Source organism: Apus apus, chromosome 18 (genome assembly GCF_020740795.1).
Source record: "Apus apus isolate bApuApu2 chromosome 18, bApuApu2.pri.cur, whole genome shotgun sequence".
NCBI lineage: Eukaryota > Metazoa > Chordata > Aves > Apodiformes > Apodidae > Apus > Apus apus.
This window is the reverse complement of record NC_067299.1, coordinates 3,308,187-3,323,684: the sequence shown is the minus strand read 5'-3', so window position 1 is coordinate 3,323,684 and position 15,498 is coordinate 3,308,187. Positions and strand designations below refer to the sequence as shown.

The following is a 15,498-nucleotide window of genomic DNA, read 5'->3' as shown; positions in this document are numbered from 1 at the left end:
GGCCGGCCCGCGATGCCGCCCCAGCCCCGGCTGCTCCGCACCTACTCGCGGCGCGGCGGGCACCTCCGCCCGCTGCCGCTGCCCGAGCGCTGGATTTCGCCGCCCCAGGACCGCAAGCGCTTCTTCAGCTCGACCTCCGGCGGTTCCAGCGCGGGCTCGGCCGGCTCCAGCGCCCTTTCCGCCCCTTCGGACGACCCCGACTACTCGCCGCCCGGCAAACGCCGCCAGCGCCCGGGGAAAGCCCCCGCTCGGCCGCGGGCGCTGCGGCCCCGCCGGGCCGGGGGAGCGGAGCGGGAGAGGCGCGTGCCCGGCTCCCCGGGGCCGCCGTGCGGGGCGCGGAGGCCGCTGCTGAGCAGCACCCCGCACTGCGCCCGCCCCGCCGCGCTCAGCCCGCTGCTGCTGCTCGGCCCCAGCCCGCAGGGCGGCTCGGCGCTGGCCGGCAGCCCGCAGCTCTTCTCCACGCCGCGCCGGCAGCGGGCGGGCCCGGCACGCAGGGCCCTGAGCTCGCTGGGCCGCTCCCGGGAGGACCCGCAGCAGCCGCCGGGGGCTGCGGGGGAGGGCGAAGCGGGGGCTGGACGGTCCCGCCCGGCGGGCACCGAGAGGGGCAGCGAGCCGGGCCTGGTGCTGGGGGAGTCGGGGCCGGGAGCCCGGCAGGAAGCCGGCAGCGGGCCTCGGGCAGCGCTGGCCCCCCTGAACCGAGAGAACCGGGCCCCTGCTGGCCGCGAGCTAAGGAGAGGCTCCAGAAATGGGAGCTTGGCTTGTCAGAGAGATCAAAACGGGTCCTGCCCGCTGACACCAGTGGTGCTGTTGGACCCTGGAGTAGTGCCCATGTGGCAGTCGGGCAAGAAGCAGGGTCAAAAGGCCCCGAAGACTCCAGCTGCCTGCCAGCAGCCAGGATCTCCTTTAGGCCTTCAAGGAATCTGGGAGAATGAACATAAAAGCACTAAGGTCGTTCCCGGAGGGGGAAGTACCTGTAGAAAAGCTTGTATCAGTGGCTTCAGTGCCAGTCGGTGGGGGAGGCAAATAAGACTCCGTCCAAAAAGGTGTAAAAATAAGAGAAAGCAGCAGCCTAATGACTCCCTTTTCAGACCACCACCGAGGCAAAAAGGAAAGAAGAAGGGTGTTGTGGAGATGTCTGTAGATACAAGAGACAATGACTGTTCATTCCTCAATAGCTCCTATTCCTGGGGCAGACTTCGAGCGTCTTTGTCCTTCCATAAGAAGAAGACAGTCACCACAGAAGCGAGTTTCTGCAACAGCATCCTTTGTACCCCCTCTGTGAAATCCCACCTTTCAGGGTACCAAGCCACCCCATCTACTGGTAAGGCTCAGTGCAGCACTTGGTCTGCTTCTTCCATGATCCTGCTGGCTCCCAGGGATTCCTGCTCTGTCCTGGAGCTCATGCTTACAGATGCTGAGAAGGTTTTTGGGGAATGCCAACAGGAGGGGCCTATTGCTTTTGAGGAATGCATTCCTTTAGATAAGATGAAAAATGGCAAGAAAATTGGAGAAGGGGTGTTTGGAGAGGTCTTCCAGATTGATAGTGAGAGAGGACCTGTGGCCTTAAAAATAATTCCCATTGAGGGCACCCAAAGAGTAAATGGTGAAGCTCAAAAGAGCTTTGGAGAGATTCTGCCTGAGATCATAATTTCAAAAGAACTCAGTCTTCTGTCTGAAGAGTCTGTGAACAGGACTGTGGGGTTCATCAGCTTGTACTCTGTGCACTGTGTTCAGGGGGCCTATCCTAAGTATCTCCTGGAAGCCTGGGACAAATACCACAAAGCAACAGGATCAGAAAATGATCGGCCAGACTTTTTTGGAGACAAGCAGCTCTTTGTTGTTCTGGAGTTTGAATTCGGAGGCAGCGACTTGGAGAATCTGAGAAAGGGGTTCAGTTCAGTGGCATCAGCAAAAAGCATCTTGTACCAGGTGACTGCTTCCCTGGCTGTGGCAGAACAGGAACTGCACTTTGAGCACAGGGACTTGCACTGGGGGAACGTGCTGGTGAAGAAAACAGATGTAAAGGAGCTTGAGTACGTGTTGAATGGGGAAACACACACGATCCCCACAGCAGGACTTCACGTCAACATCATCGACTACACCCTGTCTCGGCTGGAGAAGGATGGCTTGACTGTCTTCTGTGACCTTTCCACTGATGAAGAACTGTTCCTAGGCACGGGGGACTACCAGTTTGATATCTACAGACAAATGAAAGAGGAGAACTCCAACAACTGGACTGACTACCACCCACACAGCAACGTCCTCTGGCTGCACTACTTGTCAGACAAACTCCTGAACGACGTGCGCTACAGGAAAAAGGCATCAACTCCTGCCATGAAGAAAACAGAGCAGCAGCTCAAGAAGTTCCACAAGGAAGTACTGACCTTTGGCTCTGCCAATGAAGTTTTACAGAACAGCAGCCTCTTCCAGTGAGCAAGGGAGTGCCACGTTTCCATGAACTAAGTCCCCAATGCTGCCTTTCTCCTTTGCTGTTTTTATGTATGATTTTTTTAAATGTTGGCATGTTGAAGAAGTGTTATGGTTGGTTACCAATGTGTATAATATACTATCAAAAAATGTCTAAAAAAACCTGGAAAAAAAAAGGTCTTGTTTGAAGTTGTTTCTATAATATACTTTTTCTTGGGGCATGACACAGGGAAAGAACAGAGTTGGCATTTGAGGAGAGGGGAAGATGATTTCTTCAGGCTCAATGTTTTGAATTCCACAGACATAGTCTTACCTTTTTAGTCTCAGATTATTAAAAGTTATTTTCTTACTATATTGTCTTTCTTACAAATTCTTCTTTAAAAAAACCCAACAAACCAAAAAAAACCCACAAAAAAAAACCATTCTGGACAGTGAGGACAAAGGTAAACACTGTTAGCCCAGTTGGAGACAAAGAGGAGAAAACCCATCTTTTGACTTAGTTTAAAACTGAACTTTTGTTCAGCTTGGCCAAGTTTGTACCTGGAATGATGCTACAAAATGTAAATATGTAAAGTTTCTGTAGCTTAGGTTTTAAAAACACACTAATCTGCAATAATAAGGTGTTTTTCCTCTCTCAAGAACCAGTGAAGAGGTATTTGAATATGAAAAAAAAATAAGAAAAAGTACCTGTGTCCTTGATGTATTTTTGGCTGTTATGGCATGTGCCCTTGTCTGCTGATAGGAACCCAAATCTGCAGCTTGATAATTGCATTAAAAGCAGTTTTCTCCATTTATCTGCAGAAGAAAATGCACAAGGTAATAAGTGTTCTTGAGTCCTAACTGCAGATGGAGCAGATGATGTGAATTTGAAGCTGTAACTTACATTAAGTCTGTGCTGTTTTCAAGAAGTCCTTCACTAACATTCATGTAACATGAAAGAAACTGGTCTAGAGAATTAGAAATCAAACCTAAGTGAAATGTAAATTAAATTATTAAAAATGAGTACATGCAACGACCCAGATGCATTAAGTAATTAAGAGGTGGCCACATCAAAGTCATTAGAACTGGCATGCTGCCTATGCAGTCCATCAGTTAGATGCATCTTTGAACCTACACTGAAGTCTACTTTTTACAAGCTAAGCAGTTGGAGACCCCAGGTACCCCCTGCTATGATATGCTCTTATTTTTCTGTCTTCCAGACTCTACTTTTGCTGTCTAGTACCACAAAAGTGACTTGGCAATCTGCAGTGCTTGAAATTGCTAAGATGGAAATTGGATTGGAATCTTACCAGGCATCCTCTCAATCTTTTTTTCCTCTAATTGACTAAAGTAATGCAAGATAATTTAATATTCTTAAAACTTACTTGGTAGGGACTGCAGTGAAGGCATTATCTGACATCAAGGACATGTTCTTCAGTTAGAATGGGGCCGTTTTCATTTATGCCTAAACAAGATGAAGATGGATGAAACAATATTGTTGCCTGCCTGCCTGGGTCCTTTATTCTTATGATTGGAGAACTGCTAATATTGGCTGTTCCAGAGGGATGGAAGCAGAGGGGAAGTAATTAATGACAGGAGAGGTGACATGGCACAGCAGTGCTGGAGCAGCCCTTTATGACTACAGATTTTGAAAGCTGCCATTGCCTTGAAATGTTTCCTAATGCTAATTTCTGAATATGTAGTATTGCTTTTAACAAACAGAATTTAAACCTTCTACCCCTCACAAAACTGGGCAATTCACACAGAAACCTTTGCCTTGTACTGTGCTTGCCAGAGATGAGTTCTCATTTCCTTTGTAAAGGTGCTCTCTGTTTAAAAAATGCTGTGAACCAGTCAGGCTCCATCAATTTTAATGGGAGGAAAGTGACAAGAAAGGAATCTGAATGGGAACTTCCCACCTAGTTAAGAAAAATGCCCTGAACATATGTTTTCATTCCAGTCATTGGCAGTGAAAGCTTTACTTGGAACAGAGCTGGGTTATGCTTTTTAATCATCTGTTCTCTCTGCTAAGGAAGGAGGATGCTGAAACACCAGCTTTGAAATATGTGCTACACTAAAATTAGGACCTTAAAGGTCCTCATATTTTACTGAAATAATGAAATATGAGCAAAGCTAAAATTATCATAAGGGCAGGGAAGATTTTTCACATGGATCCAAATGCTTTAGAAGGTTGAAAAGAACAAGCATGGTTTTGTGTAAGCAGTGGCTGATAAGCAGTGTGGACACCAAGAAGGATTTCTGGCATTTCCTTTCTAGTTCACAGGATATTTTGTGGTGAAAATAGCAGCACTCACTTGGTGATATGAGTGAAGTTTGCAGACTTATTTTGGAATGTGCTTTCATCTAATTGCCTAATCACTGAAAATGTAAAGAGAAAGACATAAAATATCAATTACTCTGTAAATACTCTTTAGCTCACCAGGGTACTGTTAAAACATGATGGCTGATGTCCTTTCTGCTCATCATCCCCTTCTGGAGAAATCAGACATTAAGTGCAGGAATATGAAAATCATCTTTTGCCTTGAGAAAATGCAGCTGAATTAGAAAGTGCAGCAGCTCAGGCCTAATTGTAGAGATAGAGGATACAAGAGCAGCTTCTCCAAGTATCATTTAGAGGGAGGGAAAAAGTGAAAGTTATCTCTGCTTACTGTTGTCTTGAGTACTGGATGCCCAATTCTGCAGTTACAGGGTAAGAGAAAGTAATGGTATTCAGTGAGTAGGAGAGGATGGCTGCCAACAGAAGAGGAATGCTCTTTAATGCTGAATGAAAACACACTGGGAAATTCAATTCAGTCTGTGTCTGCTCCCATAAAATGAATTAGCTACAAATAGCCCAATAAAAGCTTGGAAGTCTTAAATCAGATAAATCCAGTATTCAGGCTCTAGTCCTAATAACTGAAACGTTCCTTCCCTTCCATGGACTTCGCTCCAAGATTTATTTAGGTAATAAATGAATAGGAGTCTGTGCTGGGTTTTCTTAAAAAGTAGGGTTTTAGGATGGTTCAGGAGACATTCATGGTCACTTCTTTAGTGTGGCCCACCACTAATTCCTTTCTAGAAGCAGACAGAAAAATGAGATGGAGGATATGTGATTTCCAAGGGTTTTTATTCAATCAGAGACCCAAAGCGTTCTGGTAATTACTCCCTCAAAATGCTTTCACATACAGCAATAGCCCTATTAATTACTTAATATTCTTCAGGGTGTGTAGGAAAATGTTTCATTTTTTATATTGAAGGCAGTCATCTCCAAACTTCATGTAACATTTGATCATTTCTGGTTTACATCAAGAGAGATTTTAAACCTCGTTCCGCTCGATCAGCTGCCGGAATCTCCAGGGTAGCTTCTCACAAGGGAGCAACTCTTTGCTGCAATGCTACCCTGTGCACCAGCCCAAAACAACATCACATGTTCAAGTTCAATGCCAGAATTGTGGTTTTAGGATGACTATAGTTGTTTAAACCTTGGCCTTTCCTCTGGGATTTCCTAGAACAGCCCAGCAACACCCACGGAGGCAACACAGTGAGTGTGTTGTATGAACAGGGTGTCATGGAAAGGGTGAATGGAAGAGAAAGTAATGTGGAAAAGCACATCTGGCCTGGGAATGTGGAGAAAATGTCTCATACACAAAGGTGACATTTTAGATGAATGCTAAATGCAAAATCTGAATTGTACAACTACTGTGACTCACTCAATCTGACTGTCCAAGTCACACAGCAGCACAGAGGGTCTTGTTGCAGTCCTTGTAGGGCAACTGGAAGCAAACACAGAACCAGTCAGATTTTAACAGTCCTGATTTTTCTAAGACAGCAGATCAATAATCTCTTTACCTATACAGGTATATTATCTGAAAACCAAAATTCCCATGAGCTCAGTTAAGGAGAAGTTGGAATTTAAAAGACCCTCTAGTGATAAGCGAGTCCTAAATTGATGCTGTTTTGTAATTCACCTCCCAAGAGAAGGTCTATTAGCAATAACACAAGAGGTCTTCACTGGGGACAAGGCCTCATTAAAGAAATGCCAGGTGTTTACCCCTGGATCACCACAGAGCAATAATATTAATTGATTTTACAGACATGGCATGTTTTTCTGGAATAAACATGGTCACAGGCTGTGCCAGTTTATAGACACACTGTTTTGAAGAGACAAGATGCTTTAGCAATGGCTTTATTCACCAATAAAAATCTACTGTCTGTGGCTGATTTTTCTGGAGAAGTTCAATGGTCATTAATAAATGTTGGGTGCATAAGAACTAAACAATGCTGACCAACACTCCAGAATCTCATTAATTATTCTTAGGAAATGTTCCATCAACATCACAATCCCTAAGACTCCTGTGACTACAGTAATTAGTGCTCATTATTGCTCACTGCTAAATGTTGTCCTGAATTCTCTGTCCTTTGCTTTACAGACAGCTAATTAAATATTGAATTGTGGTAAAGACTCCTATTAAGTAGCAAAGAGCTGCCTCTTCACAGAGTTTTGTGCTTTTTTTAGGAGCTGTGATTTGAATTTCAGACAGAATGTGAAGCTAGATGAGCTTGTAGGAATCCTGCTTTTAAACAGGAGACAGAATATCAACCAACCTTTAACTCCATTAGAGGTTTGCAGCCTCTCAAATAATATGAACAATACAAGTAAAATTAAAATATACATAATTTTCACTAGTTTTCAGATTACTTCATTAGAAGATTGGACAGTTTTTACTACCAAATGCAGCATTCAAATATTAAGTCTTACTGTAAATTCCAAAGTAGAGCTCAGTATCTGACCAGCACTTCACAAAACACACAAACCACCTGCCTCTTCACAGCTCATTTTAGACAAGAGGCACAGGAGAAATGTTGTGGTCAAAAGTAAAGCAATTTTTTAACCTTAAATATGAAATATTAGCCTTAGTTATGAGGTTCTCTTAACAAGAGACAAGTACCAGTTTGCGGGAAACTGAGCCTAAGGTCTACCCAGAACACAGTATTGATGGCTAGGAAGGGAGCAGAGGGCAGAATATGACATGCAAAGGCTAAGAAAACCCCAATTTTATGTATTTCTTTATTCATAGTAAAAGCTTTGCATCCTGGAAGGAGAGAAATTGTCCCTATTGCTTTGTTTTACTACCTGAAAAAGCATCTCTGATGGCTTGTATTTATCCAGCACAGGAACAGCAAACTCTATGATATAATTCTTCTTCTAGAGCTCAGCAAAACACTGGAAAAACAGTCAAAGTGACATGGCTATGAGAAAGGAAGAAAAGGAAATTGAGAAAATATCTGGGCATTAACATGCAAAAGTCTTCACACATCATCTCTGCTCAGCCTCTGTCATCTGGCTTATTCAGGGACCTTTTGGCTCAGACATTTTCTTTGGCCACTGTTAAACAGCCACCAGTGGACATAAGCTTGTCAAATGTGGGTTTTGAGCATTATATACATTTGTTTCCCAATACATCCCTTGGATAATGTGATGGATGATTCAGTTATGAATATTACAAAGCAGTTTCCTTCTGTTTGCTTTAATCCTCAAGAGCTTCGTGCCTCTTCTACACTTCTAGGATTAGCAACACTTCACATACACACAAGAGGATGAGAGTTTGATTTAGGGCAACACAAACCAAAATGGCACATGACATTTCCCACCTCAGCTGTCAAACACGCTCAGTTTAACACAGAAAACCTCAACCCCCTGCAGAATTTTTTGCATTTCAAGACAGCATTTTCCAGCAGAATCTGCCTGATGATGAATCTATCCTCTTAACCCTTCTCTGGGTAGTAGCTCTGACCAGCATCACCCACCAGCTTGCAAAGCTGCAGCTCAGAGCACACGTGCTTGCTGACCCACAGCTTCCCACACGTGGGTTCTGACCTTCCAACTGAACACTCTTCTTTGTCCTTTGCACATCTAAGTCCACTGTGTAAAGAGCATGTAACTGTGAAAACACTGCAAGACTTAAAAACCTGTACCAGACAATCTGATCACAATTCCCATTTATTACCTTGTTGAGACCCTGGTAAAGCTGAGATTGTATCAAAACACAATTTTGCTGTAACAATGCTGTTATTTTGGAAAACTGGGATTCTCTCAGGGTTGAATCTCATTCTGATAAGAACATGGACAACTAGTCTGGAGTTAGTCAGTGAAGAACAGACAAGGAACTGAATGAAATGTACTTTTTTTTTTTTTTTTTTTTTTTTAACTGAAACATTACAGGAAAAATGTTTTAAGAAAGCCTGGCAGCAAGAATAAGAACTGCTCAGTATTTCCACGGTATTTCACCTGGACCAGGCTGGCCTATTTACAGAAGTTCCAGTTTCTGCTGGGAACGTTCAGAACACACAAAATCCCAAGAGTCTGAAGGAACAGCCAAAATACACCAATATGGCTTGGGTTTCAAAATTAAACACAGTGTTTTTGTTTCCATTAGATAAACACATTATCTAGCTGTTCAAATACTCTCTTTATCTACAAATTGCTTTCAAATAAAAAAATGCAACAACAAATTTAAATCTGGCTGCCATCTCTTAGCCTTTATGAACTCCAGGGGTCACTCAGCTACCAGATGTCTGATTGAAAATGAATGATTGTCTGTCAAGAAATTATCTTTTTGACTAAATGACTTACATTATCAGTGCTGAATTGCTAACATCAAGGTCTTCTTAGACCTAGATCTATGTTAATCAGTTCATGTTCACCTCCTACTTGCTCAAAGCTTTAGACATACAAGGGCAAACGCTTTTGCAACTCCAACTCAAGGCTTTACATTTTATTTAATTTCTAGCACTGGGAAATATTTTTAAATGTCCCTCCAATGCTGAATTAAAAATAGAATCATTACACAGTGCTTGGGACACAGATTCTCTATTTGTCTTTGAAGCATTTCCCCAGCACACTAAAAAATAGCACTTACTACCTGCCAGAGCACAACCATGTTCTCCAGTGATCCCACTAATATCTTGAAGACCATCATTAGTGAAATCAAACCTAATATCAATGGATTATCCAAAATAATGGAGTTGTGAAGGAATTTCAGAGGCTTTAACTCGAAAATGCAGGGAGGGGGAAACAAAACAAAACAGTCAGGATCTCTCTTTCTCTCTTGCCCTTTGGAAAACACACTCCTTTTCACCAGGCTGCAGCAAAGAGGATTTGGTAACACTTGTGAGATGCAAAAGACTGACCCTCAACTTCCTGCAGTGGCTGGGCAGGTTGGCAAAAGGCCACACTTTTTCTGTAGGCAGCACCTGAACCCAGTTCCCTTGCCTAAGCAGACAGGTGGATCATTCCTGTTATTCACAGCTCTGCTGCAGGAATCTGTGGAGTCTCAGAAATCATCTCAGATCTGCCAGTTTCTCACCCATCAACACCAGAGAAAGGTGGAAGTCCTTCCTCTCAGCCTCCTGCTGCAAAAACAAGCTTCTCCCTCTCAAGGGGGAGGCAATTCCCAACAAGAAACGTACTTGAGAAAAAGCTCTTGACCTTATATTTATCACCTTTAAATAGGTAAGTGCTGCCAAAAGAGGGGCTGTTTGAACGTGGATCTTCAAGGGGGGCTCCATCTATGACATCCTCACATCCAGTCCCACTGATGTCTCTGATCCTGGCCACTGCACACCCAAACCTTGCAAATGGAGAGGTCACCTGCACGTGGAAGTGTCCTTTCAAGGTGTCTGAAAAACATCCAAGCAGGAAATCCATTTATAGCAAATGCAGCCTGAGTAGCTCTTACATTAAAAACGAAAACAAAACAACAAAAATCCAAACCCAAACTTGACTGCACACTCTCCATGCTCAAAGGTAACAATAAAGCCCTAAACAATCTAAGACACCAGCTGAATCTCAGAAGAAAATCTTGCTCCTCCTGCACAGGAGGCTCCCGTAGCAGCAGTGTCCCTGCCCAGCCCTGGGCCAGCAGGCCCACGGAAGCCCTTTCTTTTCTCCACCCCCCAGCAGACTGAGCTGCTCCCCAGCTTCTCTCCCAACAAACCATCCCGCCTCCCTGCAGAAACAAGCCACAAGAGGGTGCACGTTATTTGGATTCCAACTGATGCCCGGGCTGCTGTTTTCTGCTCCCAACCATCGTGTACCTGCCCTGAGCAAATTTCAGTAGCCCTTGGTGTGCAGTTCAAGTTCACTCCTCATTCAAAATGACGCAATTAACTTATATCCTGTATATTGTGTAACGGAGCCCGCAGCTAAGCCCACAACACCTTTTGTTTCCTCCATCTCCAGGGAAGCAAAGTTCTAGCAGCTCCCTCTGCACAGGTTTTTTGCAAAGAACACAGCCTGGCAGAGCAAGGCCTGCAGGCAAAAGGCAGGATTTTATCACACTGATACCAGCAGAAATGGTTTTATTTCTTTAGTGCTTCCTCTTTTACATTCTAATGATTAAGACAGGGCCACTGGCTTCATCCTGCAGTCCTCTACCATACAGGGAGAGCACACTGAGGGAGAGCACAGAGGAGGAATGTTTTATTTGTCACTACTTAGGCATGGTTGGAAACTCCCCAGCAGGGAGTGTTTACGCTACCAGTGTTTTTACCTCTTGTCTCCAGGCAATAGACGTAAACTCTTCCTCCTTCCCCTCCACTGTGATAAAACGGAGCCCCAGCAAGATCTGTCACCCCATCATGGCTCACACCAAGAGGGCAGAGCTCAGATCCAAAATAAGATCCAACCTGTGCTCCAGAAAAAGACAAGCAGCTCTTTCACTGGAATTCTCTATATATAGTGTTGGAGAATTAGTGTCCTTTGCAGCAGGAAGGCAATTTTTAGAACAAAACATCACGTATCTACTTATATGTGGATCATTTCCCTATTATTTATTTGATTACAGCCATCCTCAGGGACAGGTCCTGCAATCAGTTTAGCAGTAACAAAGCCATTATTCAACAGTTTGACAGAGAAAAAAAAAAACACCACAGTTGATGACCTCTTTCCCCAGGAGCCATGAGAACAGAACACAAATATAATACACCCCATTTGAGCTAAATTTCTTCCCAGTCTTTTTCCAAATGTTTTGATTTCTTCTGATGTTCCCAAAAATTATGGAATGAAGGACTGTGTAGTCCACATCTTGGTAAATCAGATGCATGTGCAAGGGTATCATTTCTTGTGGGACATCCCCTAATTTCCAAGATCTGCACATTGAAACCACTTTGGGCAAGTTCATATTCCATAACTTGAGGATGCAATAGAAAAAAAATGATTAAAGGCCCAACATGGCTCATTATCTTTGTATTTGAGAGTATTGAGCCAGGTTGGATGAGGCTTTGTGCAGCCTGGTCTGATGGGAGGTCTTCCTGAGGTTGGAACTTGTTGATCTTTAAGGTCCCTTCCAACCTTCGCCATTCTGTGATTCTGTAAGCTCACCCATCAGCCACTTTCCTCCCTCTAAGGATTAACTACAAAACTGTCTCCACTCAAATGTATGAATTTCTCTGAAATAGTAGAAAAACACATCACAAACTAAGAACTTTCCATACAAGTCCAAACATCCTGAACTTTCTACATAAGAATGATTTTATTGGCTCACATTAAGGGACCAGTCTGAGACACCAGAAATTGTTTCCAGGCTAATACTTTTTTATAATATATGTAAAATAAATAGAGTTAAGACTCACTCATTAGGAGGAGCAGATACAGGAGCAATCTCATTCCCAGCTTTAAGGTGAAGGAAGAAGGACTAGAGAGACACCAGGCCAAAGCTGCTCTCCTCCTTTGATGGTTCTCCAGCTCTGCATGTCTCATTGTGCTTGCTGAGACAAAGTGACTCTACTCTGGATTTCCTAACTGAGGTCTCAAGGTGTGTTCTAGTGACATTTTAACAAAACAACAGATGCAAAGACCTGCTAAAGGTAAACTTAGGTTACTGAAAGGTATTATTATTATATATATTATTAGCAGTATCTCCATTTCTGTCCATCAGCACCTTTTGTATACCTAAAGCCAGAGGATCTGTCTGGTAAAGCCACTGGGGTCCTTTGGTGCTTTGCCACATGGACACACCACCACATACCATCAACATGTGTAAACAGATTGACCTGAGTGAGCTCACAGCAGGGACCTGAGAGAGGTGTCAGCTCTCAGATGCCCCTCATAGGCAATTCTTAATGCAAGAAGTTCCCTCTCACACACCCTACCTGGTGTTCCCCTTTTATTTTACATATTGTTGGTGTCAGAAACATCACCATTTTATATGGCCAGATGCCCATGGTACATGAAAGGATCCTGCACATCTCTCCTCCCTACCATCAATTCCTTGGCTTCTATTGATCCCTCATCTCTGTACTGCTGACCTAGCCTGGGCTGGACGAGCACAGAGTTACTGCCAAGTAGTTGATACTATCAGAGTTCTGTGTAGCAAGTGTTACTCAGCTGCAGGGTGGTCTTGCTACAAGTGCTACCCGAGCTGAAACAGCAAATGCTGAACAATCAGAAGAGTTAACTGCACAGGAAATCCTTTTGTAAGGTGTGGAGGGGGGGAGGGAGAAATCTGTTCCACAGTCCTGGTTCTCTCTGCCCAGAAAGTGTAAATTTTCCAAGCATGCTTAGAAGAGTGGATCAGGGCAGACAGACACTTCACAGCTACCTCCAGCTCTCTTCCTCCAAGAATTCCCTCTGTTTAAGAACTTTGAACAACCATCCTCACAGCCCAGAAACACTGTAGTACTCCACACCTCATGAATGCCAACTGAAAAAAATTCCATCAGGGAAGGAAATGAAGAAAACACACTTTGCACTCAGATTTTAGGAACAGTTGGATGCCAGGCATGAGGCAGCTGCAGTCATGCCTTCCTGAGGCTGTGCCTGGTCCTGTTTGCCCCCAGTTTTATCCAGGCTGCTGAAGACGTGAGGTTGCAAAATGGAAAAGTTTAATTTTAAAATGTTTTGTTGCGTTTTGTTTGTTTTTCTTTCCAATTTTATTTTGTTTTTAGTCCCAGAGCAACAAATGAAATTTCCTAAACGCAGCAGAGGACCCCAGAACTGCTAACTAGCTCTAGGAACAGCCCAGCTGAGAAGCCTGCCACCTGCATCACCTCAGAAACAGCTCTTTGTGGCTTATGTGGACATACATAAAGCATCTGCTCTTTGTCTGAGCCCTTTTGCTTGTCACATTTCAAAGACTCCTTTGGCCAGCTAGAGAGGCAATGGAAAGTATGCTCCATTGCAAGTGGGGTCACAAAGAGAGGCAGAGAGAAGGAATCAGCTGAGACATGGACACACCTCCCCATACAGGCTTCAGCTCAGAGCACGCTCTGAAAAAACAACCATAAAATCCACCATGCAAAGCATTTGAAGAACAAGAAAGTCTTGCTTTCACCTACACCCCAGAGGAAAACAATCTTTTCAAGAATCAGGAACCACACAAACCAGACATGAAGCTAAAGATAATTACACAGATAAGTGCAACATAGATCTCTGAGCACCGGGAAGCATTTGGAGCCTTGTAGAGAGGCCACCAGGGAGCAAAGTGTGCTTGAGGAGGAGGAGCTTGAAAGAAGAAAGGTCTAGCATGGAATGGAAGGAGAGCTGCTGGTGCCTTTTCCCCATGGCCTGGCTGGGCCTTCAGAATCTCCATGGTTCATAGACCCAGAGCAGAGCTACATACTGGAGCTGTTCCTTCACTGGTGTTTATGAAAGGTTTATTTTCTCAGAGCTTGCAAAGTCTCTCTGTTTGTGCAGGGATGGGTTCACAAGCAGGTGGCTTTACCTGTCACAAGATGTAGGAGGGAGAGGGAACTTCACCTGTTGATAATTTCTGATATAAATCACTGAAGTGTGTCCTGACCAGACACTGTGATCTGTGAAGAGTGGATTCCACAATCCTTTTGGTGCATCAAAGCTACCAACCAGCTTTGAAGTCCTTCCTCTTCCAAGCAACTGCAGACATGCCACAGAATAAACCCCAGACAGCCCTTCCTGGCTTGTAACGTGACCAAATGGGAAGTAGCTCAGATGGTGAAAGCAAAGAGGAACCCTGTGCATTCAGGATACAGAAAACTGGGAGGTTACTGGTATTAATTTCAAACAGTGCTGACTCACCTCAGCTCTATAGGAGGGACCCCACCACAGAGAGGTGGTAACTCCTCAAAAATCTCCTTTTCTCCACTGCAGAAAGAACTGTACAACAGCCTGGGCACTGCCAGGTCTTCTGAGCAACCTGACAGATCATAGAACCATAGAATCCTAGGGGTTGGAAGGGACCTCGAAAGATCATCTAGTCCAACCCCCCTGCCAGAGCAGGGTCACCCAGAGCACATCACACAGGAAGGCGTCCAGGCGGGTTTTGAATGTCTCCAGCGAAGGAGACTCCACAACCTCTCTGGGCAGCCTGTCCCAGGGCTCTGTCACTCTCACAGTAAAAAAAATTTTTCTGATATTCACCTTAAACCTCCTTTGCTCCAATTTGTATCCATTACTCCTTGTCCTATCACTGGTCATCACTGAAAAAAGCTTAACTCCATCTCCCTGACACTCACCCTTTACGTATTTGTAAACATTGATGAGGTCACCCCTCAGTCTCCTTTTCTCCAAACTAAAGAGACCCAGCTCTCTCAGCCTTTCCTCATAAGGGAGATGTTCCATTCCCTTAATCATCTTTGTGGCTCTGCATTGGACTCTTTCCAGCAGTTCCCTGTCCTTCTTGAACTGAGGGGCCCAGAACTGGACACAATACTCCAGATGCGGCCTCACCAATGCAGAATAGAGGGGGAGGAGAACCTCTCTTGACCTACTAACCACACCCTTTCTAATGCACCCCAGGATGCCATTGGCCTTCTTAGCCACAAGGGCACACTGCTGACTCATGGTCATCCTCCTGTCTACCAGGACCCCCAGATCCCTTTCTCCTACACTGCTCTCCAGCAGGTCAGCCCCCAACCTGTACTGGTACATGGCATTTTTCTTCCCCAAATGCAAAACTCTACACTTGCCCTTGTTGAACTTCATCAGGTTTTTCCCCACCCAAGTCTCCAGGTCTCTCTGAATGGCAGCACAGCCTTCTGGTGTGTCAGCCACTCCTCCCAGCTTAGTGTCATCAGCAAACTTGCTGAGGGTACATTCTATACCCTCATCCAGGT

The 15,498-nt window shown here is 44.5% G+C and overlaps 1 protein-coding gene and 1 long non-coding RNA gene across 2 annotated transcripts; one reads left to right on the top strand and one right to left on the bottom strand.

The window, feature by feature from the left end:
* The first annotated feature begins 12 nt into the window (after positions 1-12).
* HASPIN (histone H3 associated protein kinase) lies at positions 13-2,542 on the top strand. Its single transcript, XM_051636090.1, has one exon. It carries the CDS (start codon positions 13-15, stop codon positions 2,431-2,433), a length of 2,421 nt encoding a protein of 806 aa, XP_051492050.1. The 3' UTR covers positions 2,434-2,542.
* Positions 2,543-7,546: 5,004 nt separating this feature from the next.
* LOC127392358 (uncharacterized) lies at positions 7,547-11,081 on the bottom strand. The gene is made up of 3 exons (XR_007891243.1): positions 10,959-11,081; positions 9,910-10,086; positions 7,547-7,630 (listed from the first exon to the last, which is right to left on the bottom strand). It is a non-coding gene; the product is annotated as an uncharacterized LOC127392358 (long non-coding RNA).
* Between the last annotated feature and the right edge of the window lie 4,417 nt (positions 11,082-15,498).

Excerpts from the sequence above, each read along its gene's own strand:
- HASPIN (XM_051636090.1), top strand. The coding sequence starts at position 13 with ATGCCGCCCCAGCCCCGGCTGCTCCGCACCTACTCGCGGCGCGGCGGG.